Here is a 23,631-nt window from a genome sequence, read left to right on the forward strand (position 1 = left end):
ACCTATAGTACAGCTAATTGATTCTTCTATAAGTGTATGATCAGCAGCAGCAGTAGCAGCAGCCTAAAATGAACCTTCAGTATTGCTTGGTTACTGTATGTTGTCTTTCTCTGGTTAATCCTTTCCCTCTCACTCTACACAGATGTCCTATATGATAAAGAAGAGAGAAGCCATTAACCAGAAACAGCCCTCATTTTTTTGAATAACAAACATGCAAATCTGTCTCTACTTGTACACATTCTGGTCTTTCCTTTTTTTAAAAGATTTTATTTATTTATTCATGAGAGAGAGCGCATCATAGGGAGAAACAGGTTACCCACAGGGCAGGGAGCCGGATGCGGGACTAGATCCTAGGATGCCAGAATTGTGACCTGAGCCAAAGGCAGACACTTAACCAGCTGAGCCACCTGGGCACCCTCTTTCCTCCCTTTAATTTTGAGAAATTGTCTTTCTTCCTGTCCCTTCTCAGGATGATTAGAATATTTTTGTCATCCTTGTATACTCATATATATTCAGTTTCCCTCTTTTGACTGAATTCTCCCTATTTTTATTTAAATACACTTTCCATTTTAGAAGATTGTTAGATTTATAGAAGAATTGAAAAGATAATATAAAGAGTTCCCATACATATACCCAGGGTCTACTGTTACTAACATTTTAGTTTAGTGTGTCACAACTAAGGAAATCAGCATTTTCTATTATTATTTCCCTAGTTTTCCACTAATGTCCTTTTTATGTCCCAGGATCCCATCTAGGACATGTCCCACATTACGTTTAGTTTTTTTTTATTTGTGTATTGGATTGGTGAAGTGCTGTTTAATATTCATTTATGTTGAGTAGAAGTGAGCTGTTCTAACTCTTAACGTATTTAGTTACACATTAGTTTAGTGAGTGGAAAGCCCACGTGCCAGCAGACAAGATTCATTAGAGCATTGATTCACTTAGAATGATGGCATGCTCAGTGGAATTTTTGTGAAACTATTAAGTGCAGCTCTAGTACATTGAAAGTCTACATATGAAAATATGCCTCATTATATTTAAATTACAGGTTTTACATATTCACAGAATCTGCTCTTCCTAACAATGATTTGGATTCCTCATTTATGGCTTGAGCAATATATATCATATGTAGTCCTTTCTTATTTGTAAGAGTAGGTGAAAAAGTAGTGTATCAAGTTCTGATGTCTCTTAGAAATAGTAAATATATCATGGAGTGTGGAAGTGAGACTCAAAGTCCACTCACAATTTAATGTACCTTTGGTATATTATGAACAGAATTAAGATAGTACCATACTGGTGGTAACATTAATTTTTGGAAGACAAAATTAGCAAGTAGAATAAAGGTTCTCAATCTCTTTTCTGCCCCGGACACTTCTATCAATCAGTAACAGTAGTTCCATAATTCTCACAAGGAGAGAAATGGATGTTTGAAAAAAATCTCCCTTTGTCCCCTGTGTTTCTTACATATGCATTCACTTTTAGGATGGCATCCAGAGAACTTTTGCACATACTTCATTTGTTTTTAAGCTCAGACTACATTGCTAGCATGTTAATACCTCTTAAGGAAGGCACTTTTGTCATGAGCACTGGGTGTTACATGTAAGTGATGAATCACTAAATTCTCCTAAAACCAGTATTACACTATATGGTAACTAACCAGAATTTAAATAAAAACTTGAAAAAAAAATATTTACAGCTATGATGTGGTCATTATGTTGGCAGAGCCAGAGTAATCTGGAAATCTCCCATAATGCTCAGTACTACTTACAGGTTATATTTAATTATAAAAAGGCTATATAAATTCTAATTTATTTTGGATTTTTAAAAATTTTCATGTGCTTATGCTATAAGAGTCACCTGAACAGGAATTTGATTTGGGCTGCCAAAAAAGCCAGCTATTCTCTTGGAGCAATGAAATAACAAAAAATTATCTTCATTTGTTTGGAAAGTAGAATTAAGGAGATTTTTATATTTTACTAGTATATATAAAGTGGGGCTCCTGGATTGCTCAGTTAGTTAAGCATCTAACTCTTAATTTCATCTCATGTTTGGGATCTCAGAGTTTGGGATTGAGCTCCAAGCTGGCTCTGTGCTCAGTGGGGAGTCTGTTTGAGATTCTCTCCCTCTCACTTTGCCTCTACCCCAGCTTGTGGTGGCACTCTCTCTGTCTCTTTTTCTCTAAAACAAATAAATCTTTAAAAAATAAAATATAAAACTTGCTGTTTGATTCCTTTAGCTATTTCTGTTTTTATAAAACTCTTAAACTATCATAAAGTAACCTAATGATGGAACTCAGTCTAGATTGTGAAGTCAGGAAAGCTGGAATCATTTCTGTCGTCTTCACTGTATCCCCAATACCTAACATTGTACTTGGTAAATGTTGAATAAATGAGCTTTGTCCTCTGTCCTCTGAATAATTTCTGTAGGAGAGCATGTCAACAAGCTAGTCATTATATCTATTGTTAATCTTGTCATGTTCAGCAGATAAAAATGCAAGCAAAATTTTCTAAAAATTCCATTTAAAGATTCAGTAAGTAATATTGACATGTAATTATTAAAACCTTGAGGCTGGAAATTATTAAATGAGGTGGTTACACTTTATTCTGGCAGATAATTCACTAGTGTAACTATACCTTTTGTCTGAATTCCCCACCTGCCTGCATGATGAAATTCAATAATGCTCTTTATCTTATAGATTGATTATTCAAATTTAAAATCAACTTTATAATTATAGTACAGTATTTACCTTTTTAAAAAGCAGACTTTCAGAATATTTTAATGATCTCACTAAATATCATTCTCTGAAGAATGACTTTATTATGTCAATATTTGATTATCTCTTAGTTTATTCCTTATATACTTTATATGATACAGTAATCTCTATAACATTTTTATCTTTACAGTGAATTTGTAGTCCATTTACATACTCCTTAAAGCAAATATCAGCGTTTTTGTCATAGCCACTAGACCGTTGGACCAAAGTATATTTAATGTTTTAAAGGAGTGCTAGTATTTATTTACCTAAGATAAAAGAGTGAACAAGAAAATTTCCCCACTCCTGTTAAGAAAAAGTTCTAGTTTGCAGTCCTATTTTTCTTTGTAGTTCTAATTATTGTAAGATATTTTTATTTTTCTCAGGGTCTTTGTTTTGTTTATACTAGTTTCCATTTATTACTAATAAGTTTTTTCCCCTTCATGTAAGATAGGACACAAAACTTAAAATTCATGGCAGAAGTGCAGTAGTTCCATATTTGTGAGTTTCATGAATTCTAGAGATAGGTCTAAGAAAATAAGCACATTCTACCATAGTTTATGTGACCCTAGCAATTAGCTTTTTTTCAAAGTAGTTGTTTGTGATCCTAGCTCAATAGGCAATAGATAAAACACTAAAAGACTATTCAGGATCAGGCTCTCATGTACCAGATAATGGGCTATTTGCCACATTTTCCCTATTAAAGTTAAAAAACTCCATTTGTATTTGGAAAGTGTTACCTATTGTAGTTTTTATTATTCTGTAGTTACTGATAATAGAAAGCAAGAACTTAGTATCTCTCAGTCACATATAAGACAGTGTACATGGGTGGATAGTGTGTGACAGTTCCAGAATCTCATTTTTTTTTAATAAAATTGCTTAAAAATACCACATAGTGAGAAGAATTTTAGAGAGGGCAAAAAGTTTTGCAGTCATCCATTAATACCACCTGTGACTGAAGTTTTTATTAGTTTAGCAAAATTGAATTAAGTACTATTAGACATACAGTTTTCCTCATGGTTTTTAACATGATATAAATCATTGTAACAAAAGGATTAAAAATGCATCAGTTATGCTTTACTAAAAACAATAAAATTTAATTTATAAAGATAACAGATTATTTGGGGGACCTGTGCTATTTTTTTTTTTTTGGCCTTTCAACTTTGGGCAATTTACCCTACCAACGTGGTAAGTGATGTTAAGTCAAATTGTCAAGTACTGTTTTTATTTTATTCAACACCTGTGGGAAAATTGCATATTTGAACCTTTAGAATTGGACTAAAACATATTATTTAAGGACCCAGTGTTATTTATACAACTTTGAGAGCAGAGATTGTGTATTAAAAAACGTTGTTTCCTTTCACTGGCTATTTTTTTTTAAGGGCTTGAGCACCATTCTCAGTGAGAAGTGAATCTTTAGACTATTGCCTTTTCTAGGACCTACAAAGGAGTAAGAGAAAGCAATTTTAAGAAAATTCTTAATTTATCTGTTGCTGCTCTCTCAATCCCTAAGTTTTCATCTCTGTATTTTTTTCTTTTTCCTTAAATTTTTTTGTTGAGGCTTTTTGTTCTTAGTTTTTATTTATTTATTTATTTTTCTTTTTCTTTTTTTTTAATGATCACATTTTTGGTTCTTTATTTGTTTTTAGTTTTTAAATACTAAGTTTCCATTACATATTTGGGTGTATTCCATCTACTTCATTTATTGACTCCATACAGAAATGAGGCAAACAAGCTCAAGGTTTAAAGGCAGTGGTTTTACAAACTTATTTTTAAGGACTTTTTGAGAAAGGGTAGGGGTGTCAGATTTAGATTTAACTACTTCTGCGTTAGTTTCCTGATCCATAATGGAGTGTGACTTGCACTTGTCTTTTTCATTGCATTTTGGTTAGAAAACCAGAAACAAGTAGTATTTTGTTGTTTGCAGGCTTTCCTAGGGAAGTCGAAGATTAGTGAAGGAAAATATGTAGGAAAATTACTTACTTTGCAGTTTTGCTAAAAAGGAAATCATGTAGTTGTCTTTTATAAAATTCTTTTGTATCTTAAAATGCCGGTGGTATCTTAAATCTCAGGGCCTTAAATGAAAACATTTTTTTCTTAGCAGAATGTTAACCAATCTATATAAAAAGATGATTTTTTTAAAATTGGGAACTTTGATGTTTTAGAACCTCTGAATGTTCAACATTGGATGTATTTTAAAACTTGACAGATGTTCAACAATTTAATTATAATCAGATTTTTCTATTTCAAGACACTCTTTAGATCAGGAAAGTTTCAGAAGTTGAGGAAGAGGAGTGCTTGATTGGCTCAGTTGGTAGGTCATGTGACTCTTGATCTTGGGGTCATGCGTTCAAGCCCCATGTTTGGTGTGGAGCTTACCTTAGAAGAAATAATAAAAATAAAGTGCACTCTTTTAAAAAGAAAAAGGATGATACTAAAAAAAAATTGAGGAAGGGACAGATTGAAATTTTAAGAATACTAAATTTATAATTGTTTGCTTTCAGTCAGAAATTGGGTTTGGAAAAATGGAAACCTATATCAAATTGGAAAAGCTTGGAGAGGTAAGCAAATATTTATTTCAATAATATAAAACACCTTTTTTTTTTCTTGTTCATTATCCGAAGTCCACAATTATTCCACAGATTTTTACAACCTGGTGGGGGGGAAATGTAAGTTACACTGTTGTCTAAAAGATTATCTCTTGTACAGAAAAGGCCACAGAATGTTAGAAGGAAGAAAACCTTCAATTCTTGAAATTATGGCATCAGTTTGAAAGGAAATGAGGTGGTTTTTTTTTTCAGTTTGTAATCTTTTATTGAAGCAAAAAATACTGTGCTTTCTTGGTATCAAAATAGGCATCTATCTGTTAGCCTCCTGGTAGTCTGTCGTCTGTGCTGTCATATGGAAAATTAAATGAGTTCAAACCTGTGAGAAATCAAAATTTTATTTCTAAAGATGAAGACACATCTTACTGAAAGTTAAGGAAATTTTTGGCTAAGAAGACCTTGGTTTTCTTGAACTTGATACTAGTCCTGACTAATTTCGAAGTGGTCTTCCCCCCAGGGTGAGAAAGGGCCAGGCAGAAGATAATGGAATTAGCTAATAGGGAAGCTTAAGAGAATTTGTGGGCTTTCTTGGCAATGATAAAAGAAATCTCCTGTAGAATATATTTGAATATATTCAAATTTTCTTTAAAGAAACTTGTTCTTTAAAGGAGAGTGAATGGGGGCGCCTGGGTGTCTCAGTGGATTAAAGCCTCTGCCTTCAGCTCAGTTTGTGGGAAAGTATCTTTGATTCTAAAGCTACTGATCCAGTTGCTAATCAGATAGTCTCTCTAGGTTTTCATACCTTGAGGCACTCCATAGGGTTTTAAGAATATGAAAGCTCTGCATATGGCACTGAAAGTCCTCTTAGCTATAAGAAAACCAAGACAAGACATTGTAGAGTTTTCCTTGCAAAATGGACTTTAACGTATGTTTACAAATTAGGAATTTAGTTAGGGCTCTTTATTGTATAGATGCTATAGATGGACTCAGGATATTTTGATGTGTCTTTCAAAAATATATTTTACAGGGTACATATGCGACAGTATATAAAGGAAGAAGTAAATTGACAGAGAATTTGGTGGCATTGAAAGAGATCCGGTTGGAACATGAAGAAGGTGCACCCTGCACAGCTATAAGAGAAGGTAAAATTTGATCTTTGTGAGCAAAATGAATAAAAGAATTTATATAGAATGTTTTAAAACCAAAGCTGCATAACAAGAGTTTTTTTTGTTTTGTTTTGTTTTGTTTTGGTAAGTAGAAAGAGCTCAGAGATAGATAACTGGGAGATATATTTAGACATTTAAAAAGCTAATATTTAAAGTCAAAATATTTAACAGTATTAATTATTATCATACAGTGAGATACTATGAGGTCATTAAAAATTACTGTCCTGGATAAGTATTTGACATTGGGAAATGTTATGTAATATCAGTGGGGTAAGGAAACTATAAATTAATAAACACAGAAAGTGAATACCAGGATACCATTTTTTTTTTTTTTAAAGCTAGATTATCCAGAAAATGGCTTGAAGCAACTCATGAGCAGTTTGGAGGAAAAAAATGGTATCCTAACCTACATCTAAATTAATCTTATATGTCTCAATAAGTTAATATTTGAGGAAAAAACAGAAGATATTATGGAGAATATTATTGTAACATTGGGAACAGTTTGAAGTATTAAAAATAAACCCAAAGCCATAAAATGAAAGATAAAAAATGATTCTGTTAAAATTTATACAATACTATAGATAGTATAATTTATACTATAGATTGCATTGGTGAAGTTTTATTTTACACTTAAGAGAATCTTAAACTCCGTTCATATGTTAAACTTCAGATTTTTATAGTATGGCTACCACAGACTGAGTAATTGACTTTTTTTTTTTTTTTTCAGTTTCACTATTAAAGGATCTAAAACATGCAAATATAGTAACCTTACATGACATTGTTCATACAGATAAATCTTTGACTCTGGTCTTTGAGTATCTGGTAAGCATTTAACGAAAATTCAGTATGTACTTTTACAATAATAAGACATAGGAAATTGAGTTAACAGCTCCAGGGCATAGCTGTTGAATTATTGATATTTAATTAATTTTGTGTTGCACATAATTGAATTATGTGTTGCACATTTAATATCTTTACTCAAAGGGAAAAACGCTTTTAAAAATTAAATAGTATTGAGTAAATCAGCCATGCCTTCTGAGAAGTATGTATTACATAGTAAAGTACTGTATTTTTCAGGATAAAGACCTAAAACAGTACATGGACGACTGTGGAAACATCATGAGTATGCACAATGTAAAGGTATGTTTTAGTGTGTCATTTTAAATAGCCCTTATATTTTTCAAACATAGAAAGTAACAGGAATATATAGAAATAGTAATTTTAGAGTTTTCAAAACATGCAAATATGTAGTGTGTGGAAACTGCTCCTTAGAATTTCTTCAGGCCTGTTGTTCAGCTTCCTGCCCTGGCTTGTTAATGTCCTAATGCTCTGTTTTTCACCTACAAGTAAACTGGAGATACATTCTTGAATCCTCTGTACTTGATGCTCTTTGTTGTCAACTCCATAGAATCGAAGACCTTCTGTGTTCCACATCCCTTTTTCTACCAAAAAAAAAAGTCTACCATTAGCTTTATAGGAATTGCTTTTTTCAGAGAGTCATTCAGAGCTCTACAGTGCTAATTCCCTTTTCTGAATCATAGCAGATTTTGAAGGCTGTGTAGGAGGTGCAGAAAGTAAAGTACCCAGAGGGTGGGTGATAGAAGCTGGTTTAGGTTATTTTTATAGCACATAATTTGCCAGAGCTATGCAGCACCATTCTCTTTGACACCTCAGAATCTTTATAAAACCACCAGTTCCAATGCCTTATTTTAACAACACTGTCCCAGATCAGGTTTTTTTTGGTGGGGGGTGGGGGGGAGATGTTGGTTAGTTGTTTTGCCAGAATATCATAAATTGTAAGCCTTAGTAGGCTATAAACTTAGGAGGATATATTTATTTTAAATCATTTTCTATAACAAATAGACTATTACTATACAAAGTTTCATTTAATTTTATTTTCAGTGTTTATTTTTGTAGAAATTGTCAGACTAGAAAAATAGATAGATGCTTCAAATAGAATAATAAATTGTAAAATTTGGAGAACAACTATATAAGGAAAGGCTTTGTACTTAAGGATGCAGGTTTTTTCCTTTGACTCTTCTAGGCCAGTTGCTTTTTTTTACCATAACATGCTTACTAAAGTGTATCTTATTACTTGTAAGACTGATTTCTATTCATTTGTTTCTGTAGCTGTTTTTATACCAAATTCTACGTGGTTTGGCATATTGCCACAGAAGAAAGGTATTACACCGAGACTTGAAACCACAGAATCTACTCATTAATGAAAAAGGAGAATTAAAGCTAGCAGATTTTGGTATGGATGTGTGAGATATTTATAAATCGTTCCAAGTGGTTACATTTATAAGAACAACTGTTGACACTGTGTGATTGCTTTTATGTGGTTTGGAAATTCTGTAGGCCACTGAGTAAGATGCTTGGTAGAACTTTGGTGGGTGAGTTATGTTCATGATGCCAGAAGGCACTAATTCCCAAGTATGGTCTTTAGACCCCTAAGCATCCTGACACCCTTTCAGGGCATCTCCAAAGGTGTATATTACCAAAATTATACTAAACGTTTACTTGACTATTTCACTTTGTTAATATTTGCAGTGATGGTCCAAAAGCAGTAAGGGGTAAAGCTACTGGTAGGTAACGTTAGTATAAATTAAGACAGTGGCACCAAATTGTACTTAGTAGTCATTGTGTTCTTCACCACTGTATACACTTGGAGGAAAAAAGTGTCAGTACATATAAAATGGTATTTGATGAAGCAGTAAAACTTACTAAGTTTATCAAATTTCCATCTTTAAGTACATGTCTTTTTAGTATTTTATGTGATGAAATGAGAAGTATACATAAAACCCATCTACTACACATGGTAATACTGTGATTCTCTCAAGTAATAGTGCTTGTGTGAGTGCAAACTGAACTAACTTTTTTTTTTTTTTTTAAGACTTGACAAAAATGACTGATGGACAAACTGGGGTCTCAGACTTAGGTATATTTGATACACGTTTTCTTGGAAATGAAGTGAGCCTGTCACTTCAAGGAAAACAACTGAAAGTATTTCTTGCCAGTAGGAAGGTTTGAGTTTTCAAGCAAAAATCAGGTTTTGGAAATTTGAATCTGCCCCTTTTAGCTCAGTATTTTCCCCTTACTTGAAGAGTAAGAAATCTGTAAGCATTTGGAATATCTGTATAACATAGGGAATCAATATTTCCCAAATGACTAGTACTTACATGATATTATAGAATCATGCTTGGGTAAAAGATCCACTTAAAGTGCAAGATAGACCAATGAATTTGAATGAAACAGGAGTATGAGAAGTTTACTAATATAATTTCAGTTGCCACATAATCTTTAAGAAATTAAAACTGGTGTAGTTTCAGAGAATATGCAGTTTTCAGAAAAGGCTGTTTAAATGCTCTTCCTCTTTCCAGCTTCATGCCTGTGTGATCTGTGTGAGATCTGCTTCTCTTCGTGTAATTCAGTCAAGGCAGCATTATCACAACAGATTGAATGCAAAAGCAGTTGTGAGAATATAAGAGTCTTCTTTTAAAATAGACTGCAAAAATATGAATAAGACCATTTGTACTAATTTTTATTTTCCTTTAGAAAAAATCTTTTTCATAAAAATTCATGTCAGTATATAATTGGTGATTTTAAATGAAAGCTGTTTGGGTCCTCAATAATTTTAAATCTTAATAAAAGGGGTCCCGAGACTAAACAGTATAAATGCCACTACTGAAAGGTTGTTTCTTTAATATGCTTGCCACCAAGACTTTGTATTTGTGTGCTTATTAACTAATTAATGCTGTTTATCTGTCTTTTTAGGTAACCCGATTTTAATGAGATTACATGTTTTTTTTGCTTCTAGGAAGTAAATTTTTTTATATTGAAGAAACTATAGTAATTTTTGGTTTTAGTTTTTTAAATATTCTACATTTTGAGAGTTACAGTACTGTAATAGAACATGGTCTTAAAAAGCCTGTGCAGTTTTCACAATTAGCACTTAATCCTTTTTCGTAAGTGATAATAGTAGTTTTACTTATGGAATATTGCATTACATTTGAAAATATAAGTGTTTCAAGTATTGCTTGGTTAATAACATTAAAAATTCACTAGGTGGTGAATTTGTTCAGGAAATTCCTAACTTTTACTCATTTAACTTTACTGTTTGTTTGAAAGTATGCTATAAAGTAGCATATTTGCATATGTTGATGTATACTATATAGTCTTTTGAGCACAGTTGATGTTATTTTCCTTGTAGTTTTTATTTTCTTTATTTCGTTCTGTGTTTTTATTTTTGGTTTTGTTTTGTTTTGTTTGCTGAGCTGCATTTACTACTGCTCCTTATTCCTTAATCCTAAAATGAATAGCAGTGATAGAGAAACCCTGTTTGCCTACTAGAAATGCAAAAATTTACTTTTTGGAGGGAATGCTATGAGTGCTTTAAGTTTTGCTTCTAACACAGCAAGCCAAGCAAATCTTACCTTTTACAAGCCACCGAGAAATTCTCATTATTCCATGAGATAGTACAATCAGTTTCAACTCTGCTTTTATTTATTTATTTTTTATTGGTTACATAGTAAATATATTTGACTGCAAGTAATGGAGGGTCATATAACTTTGAGTATTTTATTGTAAATTGTTCTTGATCTCTATGAAAATTTTATCCTTTTTGCTGTGATTGATGAAATTCAGATCTAGGGAAATACTAATATAGACAAACATTTTCATTAATAATAGAAAATGGCTTCTGTAAATATACTTTATCACAGTTAATTTGGTTTGGAAGAGATTATTTCATTTCATATCAATATTGAAATTCTAATTGTGAACCAGGAGTCTGTTTGAACAAGCACCCTAGTTCAGAATCTCTCAGGAGCAAGAGAGTAAGGTACTGTGAAAACTGTAACTTGTAGTTGCTTTGATACTAGCTTATTTGTTATAGAATAAATAAATTTGTGATCTTGTCTTTTGTTCCCACATAACCCACTGTTAATATCAGGAAGAGATATTAGAAAGTTGTCCACATCTTGCTACCAAAGTTGGTAGGAAAATAATTTGTTGAACTTATTTTACCAAGTTGGGTTGGTAGAGTAAGACTTGTAATTAAATAAGATAGTGTCAGCATTATTCCAGTTACACTCCTTAGCTGTTATACTCATACAAAATAGTATGAGTACAAAATACAAAATAGTATGAGTGCATACAAAAATAGTATGAGTGCTACCTAACTATTTAAATTTCTATTTAAATTTCTGGTTTTGAGTGCCTTTATCCAGTTTAATAAAGTAATTATTCTTTAATGATATTTTTAATATTTAATATTTTAATCAAATATTAAAAGTTATACATAACAAATCACAGCCTAAAAATGAATTATTCCTTGTTATTTGAAATAGACTATATGTTAGAATAAATTCATACTCAGGTATCTTTCATAGTTACTTCTTCAGGTGATCAGAATTTGGAGGCTTAAAGATAATAAAAACAACTCTCACACCAGTGGTTCAAGAGATAAAGTTGTAACTCTTAGCCTTTATTTCTAGATAATCAGTGAACTCCATTTTAAATTGGAAAGGAATGGCATATGGTTTTCATCAGTTAGCCAAACGCAGTGTGGTCCATTTTATTTAAAATCATCCTTAAAAGTACACAATAGCAGTGTAATTTAGTCTAAGAAAACTAAAATTGGTATAACAAGTGAAAGTTGGAATCAGGTTAAAAAAAGGTAACAGAAGCCTCTAGGTATAAGAAGTAAAACTCTTTATCTCTGTCTCATTGGCCTATTTGGCATTATTTTAAGTTCCACTTGGAAATAATTTTGGCACCATGATTCATAGAAGGCAAGGATCTTAAGTTTAGATTAACCCAGGCACTATATCAGGTATAGTCACATGCATACAAATAAAAATAGTTTCTGATTGTGGAATTGTTACTATTTAATTACATAAGGATTTGCTTACACAAAACCATGCATATTCGGAAAAAATTCATAAAACTGATTTTTTAAACTTTAGGAAACTAGACAGCTATCTCAAACATCCTTTTGACTGAAGTCATGGTAAAGATATGGGTTGGAAAGTCCATTATAGACATTTTTAAATTATTTTCTTTTCCCTATGAAGGGCTAGCCAGAGCCAAGTCAGTTCCCACAAAGACCTACTCCAATGAAGTCGTCACACTGTGGTACCGGCCACCTGATGTGCTTCTCGGTTCCTCAGAGTACTCAACACAGATTGACATGTGGTAAATACATGCAGATGTTATTGCCATTTGAAAGAATGTAGCCATTAACATAGGGCATGTTAATAGATATTTGACTTTTAAGGAGATATTACTTTAAAGAGTGACAATAGGGGCGCCTGGGTGGCTCAGTGGGTTAAGCCGCTGCCTTCGGCTCAGGTCATGATCTCAGGGTCCTGGGATCGAGTACCGCATGGGGCTCTCTGCTCAGCAGGGAGCCTGCTTCCCTCTCTCTCTCTCTGCCTGCCTCTCAGTCTACTTGTGATTTCTCTCTGTCAAATAAATAAATAAAATCTTTAAAAAAAAAAAATAAAAAATAAAGAGTGACAATATAAGCAATAATTAAAAGTTTTGACACATGAGTAAGATTACCTAGGTTTACCAGTTCTGCCACTTACAACTATATAATAATCTTACTCAAATTACTGGACTTACCTCAGTTTCCTCATTTAAGGAAATGGGAATAATAACAATAACTACTTTAAAAGGCTGTTCTGTGGATTATGTTAAGACCAAATGAGCTAATACATATGAAGCATTTAGAAAAATGTTTAGTACATTGTAGTTTAAACTAAAACTATTCTTACCATTTAATATTCATAAAAATCCACTTGGCCTTAAATTGATCTAAGAATAATAAAATATTGTAGCTATCTTCCTCATATCCCACTCTGATCATCACATTTCTTTACTCAAATACCTTTGCTGCCTCCCCATTTTTTACGTATAGAGTAAGGTGTATAATTCATCAATCTGATACTTAATGTTCTCCATAAGATGTCTCTAAACTATCTTTTTCAACTTACATTAGACTGTTCGTCTATATGAATACTCCCTCAGAAATAACCTGGGCTTTCCCACCTTTGCACTTACATTCATACCAGTCCACCCTTCCAGAATGCCTGCTGTGCGTTTCTGTGCCTGAACCTTAAAAACGCAGCTTTTCATAAATCCTTTTTGAATACAACCTAGCATCCAATGACAAATCCCTTGCTCTGAAATGTGGTTGCATTTATTGACTAAGGCAATGATAAGTCATATGCTTCCTTCTGTTGTCTTACATTGAACAATTATATATAATTTTATATAACATCTTAAACTTATTTTTTAAATTGTGGTAAAAGAATACATAAAATAAAATTTACCATCTTAACCCATTTTAGTTTTACAGTTCTTTGGCATTAAGTACGTACACATTGTTGTGCAACCTTACACTCCAGAAATTTTTTTCATCTTGCGAAACTGAGACTCCGTACCCATTAGGCAATTCCCCATTTCCTCCTCCCTCCAGCCATGGGCAACCACCATTCTACTTTCTGTCTCTGAATTTGACATTTCTAAGCACCTCATAGGAGAAAAATGATATAGCATTTGTCCTTTTGTGACTAGTTTAGTTCACATAACATAATTGTCTTCAAGTTTCATCCATGTTGTAGAGATATTTGACTTTAAGAATGAATAATCATGATACATGAATGCTACATTTTGTTTATCCATTTGTCAGTGGACATACGGGCTGTTTCTACCTTTTGGCTATTATGAAATGCTGCTAGGAACATGAGTGACAAATATGTCTTTGAGACTTTTTCAGGTCTTTTGGGTATTTACTTAGGAGTAGAATCCTGGATCTTACAGTAATTCTATTTTAAATTATTTCGAGGGACAGCCATACTGTTTTGCATAGTGGCTCCATCATCGTAACTTTTTGTATACCATTTTAATATGTAAAATTTTACATCCAGTGTTTAGATTGTGAGTCCTTTAACAGAAGGGACTGTGTATTAAAGGTATTGACATGGATTCTAGAAGATAGTGTTCATCCACTGAATCCCCATTCATTTTTTTCCCTTCTCTCACACACATACATACTCCCCATCCTGAGCTGAGATAGCACCTGAATGTTCTATCTCTGCTCCTGCATAGAGGTATCTTGAATAATATGATTCTCCCTATCCCTGCTGCCTACTATCTTAATACATAATAGGCATTAAATCACTATTAGCGATGTTTTTCTTCAAGGGTCATGCAGAAGAGAACTGGACATTTTAAGGCAGGACAGAGGAGGGGAAATGGAGGAATGGACAAAGCAATATAGAAGTTGAGACAAAAAGGCTACATTAACAAATTAACTTAGTTCGAGCTGAAAAAAATCTCTCTGTGGGAGGTTTTCTAGCTGGCTAATACAAAATTGTCCATCTCCAGAGGCAATCTTAAGGAAAAGATAATTTTCTTCATAATATGTAAATGGATTGCTTATTTATTTCCTTTTTTTATGATATCTCTTAAAGGGGTGTTGGTTGCATTTTCTTTGAAATGGCTTCTGGAAGACCTCTGTTTCCAGGCTCAACGGTGGAAGATGAACTGCACTTGATTTTCCGACTGCTCGGTAATTGAAATATTTTCCCAGTAATTTGTTTCCTGCATTTGTGACTAGCTAGATAAGACTATATATTTTAAAAAATTTTTAAAAATTTGGTACTGAGACTAGGATAGCTGTCACAAGAATTATAATTAGTTGGGGCACCTGACTGTCTCTGTCAGTAGAGCATGGGACTCTTAATCTCTGGGTTGCGAGTTCAAGCCCCATGGTGGGTGTAGAGACTGCTTAAAAATAAAATCTTTTAAAAAAAAAAATTGATTACGGAGAAAAGACTTATAATCAGCGTAATTATAGAGGCTTCTGTGTAACTTCTCCTTTTCATTTACTAAGTTCTGCCTTTGCATTAAAAATTGTATGTAAGAACAGTGAAGAGAAATACTATAAAATTGATCTTTAGCTTATTAGGAAGTATTTCTAGGTTAGGTATCAATTAGGCATCATCATTTTTATGGCATCATTGCATAGTCCCCCAAAAAGTCAATATGTGTTTACTATCTCTGTCATTTTGCTTTCAGTTGAAATAGTCAAATCAGCTACTAAATGTAAATTGTTCCTTAAGATGCTTTCTTAGTTCTGCTTATTTATATATATTTGTGTATATATAAATTTTTATATATATACAAATAGAAATTTATTTTTTTTTAATTCAGGAACACCATCTCAGGAAACTTGGCCAGGTGTTTCTTCAAATGATGAGTTCAAGAACTACAACTTTCCAAAATACAAACCACAGCCTCTGATTAACCATGCACCCAGGTATTTTTTTCTTTTTCTTTAAGTTAAAGGGGGAAAACCCTCATGATTCTTTCCAGTTTCTTGAAGCATTAGCCACAGTAAGGATTCAGGGAAAAATATATAATACACATACAGAGCTCTTAGATATTTTAGGATCTAATTTAAATGAATTTCTTCCTTTTGTCAGATTAATTTTATAATTCAGAGACCAGGGTACATAACTCACAGAATTGAGCTATAAATAAAATGAATATAGAACATCCATATTAGAATTCTAGAGTTTATGTAGATTATTTAGTTTGTCAGAAAGAAGACATTGGTTAATGCCATATTCAGTACCACGAAGACCATGATGGAATTTTTGTTTTGCTTCCTACACAATTATTCTGTATTTTCTTAAAAAACCTAAGTGTTAGAAGTGAAATCTTGACTCTGACCCAAGATAACCCATCAATATTTGGCCAGTGTTAATGACATGATTTGTATTTGAGGGATGTAAATTCTCTGACCCCTCACATCCTTAATGGTGGCCATTTCATTAAAGTTTCTCAAGTCTACCCCCAGATCCATTTAAAACCCCCATTAAAATTTCAGTCAGAACATTTCTGCTTATAGAATTATTATATTTTCAATAAGTAACAAAGAATAACCCCTTTGACTGTGTTTTTTCATGATCCCTTAAAAAAATAGAGTATACCCAAATAAGGTCATACATACCAAATAAGGTCAATCTCTGTTTTAATCAAAAGCCATTCACATTGCTCATGATGTAACACACTTGGCTCTAGTTCCATTTATTCTCAAGCTAGAGAGTAGAGAAAACAGTTCTGATACCAAAAATATTTTTCAAGTATTTATGTGAATTGATGTTCTTATTGTTACTGTAGCAACTAATAACATTCTAAGTAGACTTTCTTAGGAAGAATAACACTATGTGCGGGGCTTTTTGTGCATATCTCTTCCTTCTAAGTAGCATAAATCCTATTTTTGTCATTTATATAATGCATGCTATTGTAGTGTCCAGTGCAGAAAGTTGAAGCTATTCTTTAAAGCAGATTCTCTATGACCTTAGCCCCTAGTTTGTCTATGTCCAAGGAGCTCTGGATATTTGTCAGATGGCAAACTACAAAGAATTAAAAGAGTCTGGAGAATGTCTAGGCCACAGCATCCACAGTACCCACTAAGAGCACTTGGGAAATACTTCTTTATTCATAATTGTGCTTTTTTCCAGTGAAAGGCATGCAAAATAGAACCTGTGATTTCTGATCAAGAGGTTATCCCTTTAAAATAGTCCCTAAGTCCTCTACTACTTATTATATGGATTTCATCACTATAATTATTTATCTTTATTGACTACCTCATTGATTTTGTAGCCCTAATTTTTAATTAAGTTTTATGATGTCATTGTGGCATATTTAAATTGAACTTTATAGGTTCTAGTACCCAGTTCTCAGTAGACTACCATATAAAAATGTACTGAATGAATCTTCTGTTTTTATGGTGAACAACAGTGATACATTTGGAGTCACTTGTCTCTTTGTTTTCACCTATACAGTAAGAAAATGTTGCTTTTATAACTTGCCTATAGTGGAACACTATGAAATTGATACACTTAACTTAAGCTTTTGTGATAATAGGGGTTATTTTGAGACAAATGGTGATTTTAAAAAATTATTTTAATTATATAATTTGTTCTTCATTATTGAAAATTTGAGTTGAAGCCCAGTTTTTAAGAAACAAGTGGCAAGATAAGTCTTCTAAAGATAAAACAGATTTGAGTCTATTTGAAAGTAGTAAGAGTGGCTGTTTTAGAGCACTTGAAGTTACCAGATTAAAACCTTGGAAAATAGTTTTATTTGAAAAGTTACTATTGGCTAAGATAAAAGAATAAATTGCTACTCGTTTTTTTGTTGTTTCTAGATTAGACTCTGAGGGAATCGAGCTAATAACAAAGTTTCTTCAGGTAAGTTACATCTTTGTAATCACTAAACCTCAGTTTCTCTGCATCCATAGAATGGGGTCAATAATAAGTATTTGTCATGACCATTAAATAAGATTATTTATGGTAGTATCTGGTATGCTTAAGGCATATGCTTAAATAGAATTATAATAATAATAAATGATGGCTTCTCTTAATGTGTATGGGTCTCTTGTTGTGACCCAAAACAGTCTGAGGTAGTCCCCTCCTGGCATTGATCAACTATGTCAAGGCCATGTTCTCTGTAATTCATATTATCTTATGTTCTTTTTCTTTATACTTAAGTCTTATAGGCTGCTGGACCTACAAATACCATTCATATCTTCTATTCAAAGCAGTAAGAAGAGAGGATAAGGGTGTCAGCCATAATAGTCCATTTGTATCTGGAAAGCAAAGGCTTTTCCAGAACCCCTGCAAAGCTTCTTTCCAAGTCTCATTGGCCAGAACATTAATTGTGAGAGAGACTGGGAATTGGGGAGCAAGATTATCATACTTAGCCTAAATTTAAAACAGTCATCATTCATGATTGATCTGCTGGATTTGGAAGCATGGACACCTTAAACAAATCTAGATTATCTCATCAAAGAAAAAAGGGAAATGAGTATCCAATAGGTAATTTAATAATACGTCATAAAGGTATTGGATATATTTCCAATGATCCTTTGGTGTTCATGAGGAAAAGGAACAGCAAAGGTGAGATTTTTAAATTTTTTTATCACTTCAGAAAATACAGGTAATCTAAATTTTTAGTGAAGATCCAACTTCATCTTGGAAATTTGGAACTGAGATACAGTCTTTACTACATAATCTCAGTAACAACTCACATTAGTGTGTGTCTGGTGTACTCCAAATTGATTCTGAAAAAGCAGTCATTGTAGTTCTAAATGCTAATCTGCCTCCCTTCATATGTGTAGAGAAAACATTAATGAAGCAGTTCTTTGCTTTTTCACAGTACGAATCTAAGAAAAGGATTTCAGCAGAAGAGGCCATGAAACATGTATACTTTCGAAGTCTGGGACCAAGAATACATACTTTACCTGAAAGTAAGAGAAATTCTAAAGTCCCCTTGCCCCCTCATTTTCATTTGTTCAATGTTGGAGACTGTGGTGAATTAGGGGTAGAAGAGATTGTTGTTGGTTTTTAAGCATAAAATTTTAGTCTTTTTGTAAACAGATCAGAATTCCTTGAAGGGAAGTGTCTTATTTGCATATGTTTTCATGTTTCTTTTTTTTTTTTTTTTTTAAGACTTAATTTAAAGAGAGTGAGTGAGTGAGAACATGCCCCTGCGAATAAGGGGGAGGGGGAGAGGGAGTCTTGAAGCAGACTGCCCGCTGAGCTCGGAGCCCAGCGTGGGGCTGGAGTGGGGCTTGACCCCACAACCCATGAGAACTTGACCCAAGCTGAAACCAAGAGTCAGACACCCAACCGTCTGAGTCACCCAGGCACCCCCTTAACTTGTTTCTTTTAACACTAAGCACATTGCCACTACTCTGTAAGAAATCATTAGTACTTAGGTATGGGCTATTAATCTTACCGGACTTAAATTGGAAAATGCCATCTGATGATAGACATTGTCATTAGGCCCATTCTGGATTGCTTTGATTCAGTTTCTAAAAATGGTTTCAGGCAAAGAGTAATGAAGCATAGCCGAAACATAAAATTGTTTTCTTGTGAACGTATTTTCTTTTGAAGATATAAAGATGATTTTTCTTTGCTATGGTCACTCTGACTTTACTATCCTCATGACAGTGGTGAGTATATTGTCAGTCACTAAAAGAGCTGATTTCTCATGCCTGAGTTAACTGCTTCGTTTCACTCATAACCTCCTTTTCAAAGATAACTCCAACATTTTACTTTAAAACCGAGTAAAGTAAATGGGGAGTTAGGATATTTAGGAAGTGAGATTCCAAAAGCTTTCATTAATTTCCCATTCTGATTTATAACTCAAGAATATTGATTCATTGAGTTTTGCTAATTGGAATCAAGAATCCTTAAGATTTCTCACTTAGAAATTATATGGATATTTTTTAATGGAAGATTACCTCTCTGGCAGAGATGGAAAGGAGAAAGATGAAATACAAGTGTTTTTTAAGATGGTATTTGCATTTCATTACTTAGTACCCAGTTTCATAGTTTGAGGTGGCCAGTTAGGGTTGTATGGAACCCTCCTGTTGTTTTTTTCTGAAAGTCTGTCATTATGTTGATGCCCTGATACCTTCGTGCCATTATAGGGAGACAGATATAGGACAGAGAGAGTAAAAATCAAGAAATACCTTTTGATTAGGTCCCCCAACCCCAGTAAGTCCTATAAAGAGAGCGTATATTCTCTGTATGTACATATTTGAGAAGAAACATATTAGAAGCATTATTGACAGATCTTTTTATTTCAGACCTACAGAGTTGGAGAGAAAATGTTCTGAGGGGAGATTATTTCGTTTGGTTTTCTTCTCAAAACATTGGCACAAAGGGGAAAATAGTTCAGGAGTGCCATAACCTTGTAAATGTATAATAAATGTTTCATGTTGAATCAATGTACATTTTTAAACATTCTTTGTGTAGTTGGGTTATATTTGTTTTAATAATGTTAGACCTTCACCTGATAGTTTTTGTCTATGCATTTTAGGTGTATCAATATTCAGTTTGAAAGAGATTCAATTGCAAAAGGACCCGGGTTTTCGAAATTCTTCTTATCCAGAGACAGGTGTGTTTGTCATAAACCATTTCACGTGTCGATCATGAAATTTTGCGTGGAACCAAGTTTTTGGTTTATAAATTGATCAGTAAAATTATTGATGTAAAAACTAATGTACAGTGCATTCCACAACTGTATGTTTAGCATTGCACGTACTCACTTTTCTGTATGATGTGGGCAGCTCAGTAATTCTTCAGAGAGAAATCTGACTCATTCAAGTCAGGGATCCTGAAAGCTGCAGATGGCACAAAGACCTTTTACAAGTGGCCTGGCTTGATCACTTCACACGCCATCCCTGGCACCTGAGGCAGAAGACACATCTTGTGCTTCCCTAGTCTTCAGGTTCATCACTTCGAAGCATAGAAGCTGTAGACTGACCCCATCAACAAAAGGGTCATTTAAGACAGTGCTGATCACTCTTATCGTGGAACATTAGTTTTGCTGGTGGGAACATTAGCTTCCTAGAGTCACCAAATAACTGTATGTGGGATAAAACTGAACCTTGAACTGCCTCATAAAATGACTTTATATTTTAGGACATGGGAAGAACAGAAGACAGAGCATGCTCTTTTAAGTCTGATAAAATGATTTCAAGCCCAGCCCCCAGCCTTTCTTATCAATCAAGGACTCAGATCTGAAGGCAATTATTTCTTTTGGTGGACTTGGAATCTCCGTTTGTCTACACTGTCCTCTTCACAGTGGAGTCTTTTTATTTCAGACCTACAGATTGTTTTTATATTTGTTGTCACAGTGTGACAATTTTTTTGTACAGTTGGTTTTAAGGTCTTCTCTGCCATTAGAGCCAGTAGGTTACAGCTGTTGATGTAACTGTAGCTGCAATTTTTGTGCAGGACTGAGAAACACAGTGCATTATTTATTGCGGAATCATTGCTGCTAAATAACTACTGTCTGTTTATTTAACACAACAGTTAAATGCCTGAAGAAGTTGCAGTGGCTTTATTAGATGTGAATGCATCTGTTTCTCCTCACGAATTGTTTTACTGCTGCATTTCTTGTTTGTTTTTAAAATTAAACTGCAGTGTTTCCTGGAATGTAAATTTAGCTTTGCTTAACAGTAAAATAAGTGAGCCATCTTGAACACTCTAAGTTCACGCTATATAATTTTCTATTGAACATCCGCAAGTAGAGTAGCTAAGAAATTGATGAGCACATTATGTTTAGGAAAGCATGTGATGCAGAAGTTGATTCAATCAAGTGAATACCTTACTTTCTGGGGATCTCACATTAGATACCAGTAAATTAAAGCACTGAAATTATTTATTTTTACCTATCCTCATTTTAGATATATTTACTGCATATTATTGGATATGTGTATACTAATACACTTACCTATTTTCCATTGTGCTTTAATTTAGTTAAAACTAAACCATACAAGTCCAGTGAAATATGTGAGGTCTTGTTTTCATCTTAAATACGATTCTTTTATTAGAAGGGATGATACTTTTTTGGGGAGCCATTTATTTCCTTTGGAGGGGTGCTCTGTGTGTATTTGTATGTTTTAATAACATTCACTTGGAATCAGCTAAAAGCTGTAATATGTCTTTGAAATGAGCCATGATAAATACAAATGAGAGAAACAAGAACTTAGAGGATTGTTTTAAAGCATTGTAGGTATTAATGTGTTTATCAGAGATAGTAAATATTACAGTTTCAATTATGCATCTCTTTGAACATCATAAACACACCTTGATGTTGGTAAGTGTTTTAAGCATTTGTGTTAACTTTTAAGACATTTGTTTATTTAGTGCATCTTACAAACTACAAATCTTAATTGGTATATTTTGAAATGGTCATGTAAATTTTTGGCTTATATATCATGAAAATAATCATAACTTAATTTTTTTTTCCTGATATTCACTGTAAAACATTCAGGGGTCCTACCATTTCTGTTCAGGAAATCTTGTAGTTTATTGCTATTTAACAGTATTAAGTGAACTTTTGTATATTTCATTTTAACTTTATTTGTGAATAGTGATTGTGGCATGTTTGGGTGTTATTTTAATATTTCATGATACAGAAATTTTAATTTTTAAAATAATTTTCTGGAAGAAACAGATTCATGTATAATGGTGAATATTAGACCACTACTGCTTTTCACATTTGTAAATTGGTTTTATGTTAAACCCTGTAGCCTAACAAACTGCTGTTATTTCTAACTGACAGACATGTATTAATATTGTACTTTGAAGGTTATATATATTATGTGGAAATTCCTCCATTTTGTTTTGAAATTTATAACAAGATCTTCATGTTGTTAAAATGTGGTTTTGTTGAGTCACAGTTCTTTCTGGGGGGAAGAAGGCTATGCAGAATGGGATCATTTTCCTTTATGGTTTCATTTTTAAGATCATGAAGTCTCAACTGTGCCAGTTTCGATATATAATTTATATTTGTGCTGGACATTCATTTAGTAATCTTTACTGTAAATTTATAGGATAGTACTCAATTATAAAGCTGTGAGATTTTTCATTTTATAGGTTATATAAATGATACTTTACAAATTTAAGTTTGATATTCTTACATATAAAAGGTGAAGAAATACATCCAGTAGTTATATAAAATTCTTCTTCCTAGGAAGTCCTAGGGATGGTTCTTCATTTTATTAAGGAATTTGATTTTTTTTTTGATACTTGAGCACCACCATTCAGATCCTGAAAACTTTGCAGTGAAGAGAATTGAATCTCAGAAATTTTGAACCTTGAACACTTATGATTCATCTTAAACTGACATGGTTTGAAAGGTAAGAGAGGTTACCTTTTTTGTTTTCCTTCCAAGTGATTTTGTTAACACACATTGAATATGTCACTCTAGGTGTATAGAAGTGGCTCCATTCTATCTGATGCTTTATTACACTTGGAATACTACTTGTTACATGTTATAATAATCTGTCTTTTGGATCCAGGAAAATTCATGAAGTTGTTTTGGGTCTTCTGTTTTATGGTTTTGTTTTGTTTTAATTTACCATTTTTACCCATTGTAAGTATTCAGTTTAGTGGCATTAGAGTTCTGTATAGCAATTACCATATCTTTGTCCAGAATTTTTCATCTCCAAACAAATGCTATACCCATTAAGAAATCCTCCCTCATTTCCCCCTCCCCACAGCCCCTGGTAACCTCTAATGTGTAGGCATAATTCATTTTACTGTGCCGCACTTTATTGTGCTTTGCA

General features: G+C 33.1%; 1 protein-coding gene across 1 annotated transcript in view; it reads left to right on the forward strand.

Annotated features, from left to right (window-relative positions):
- The window catches only part of CDK17 (cyclin dependent kinase 17), a 112,819-nt gene extending 90,097 nt beyond the window's left edge, over positions 1–22,722 (forward strand). The window contains exons 6-17 of the mRNA XM_044227876.1: positions 5,257–5,313; positions 6,326–6,440; positions 7,192–7,286; positions 7,542–7,604; positions 8,595–8,718; positions 12,539–12,659; positions 14,945–15,042; positions 15,687–15,792; positions 17,692–17,734; positions 18,702–18,792; positions 20,373–20,450; positions 20,978–22,722. Of these exons, the coding sequence (XP_044083811.1) occupies positions 5,257–5,313; positions 6,326–6,440; positions 7,192–7,286; positions 7,542–7,604; positions 8,595–8,718; positions 12,539–12,659; positions 14,945–15,042; positions 15,687–15,792; positions 17,692–17,734; positions 18,702–18,792; positions 20,373–20,450; positions 20,978–21,015 (1,029 nt within the window). The 3' untranslated portion in view covers positions 21,016–22,722. The remainder of the gene's footprint in view (positions 1–5,256; positions 5,314–6,325; positions 6,441–7,191; positions 7,287–7,541; positions 7,605–8,594; positions 8,719–12,538; positions 12,660–14,944; positions 15,043–15,686; positions 15,793–17,691; positions 17,735–18,701; positions 18,793–20,372; positions 20,451–20,977) is intronic.
- Positions 22,723–23,631: the final 909 nt, after the last annotated feature.

Source organism: Neovison vison, chromosome 12 (assembly GCF_020171115.1).
Source record: "Neovison vison isolate M4711 chromosome 12, ASM_NN_V1, whole genome shotgun sequence".
Taxonomy (NCBI): Eukaryota; Metazoa; Chordata; class Mammalia; order Carnivora; family Mustelidae; genus Neogale; species Neogale vison.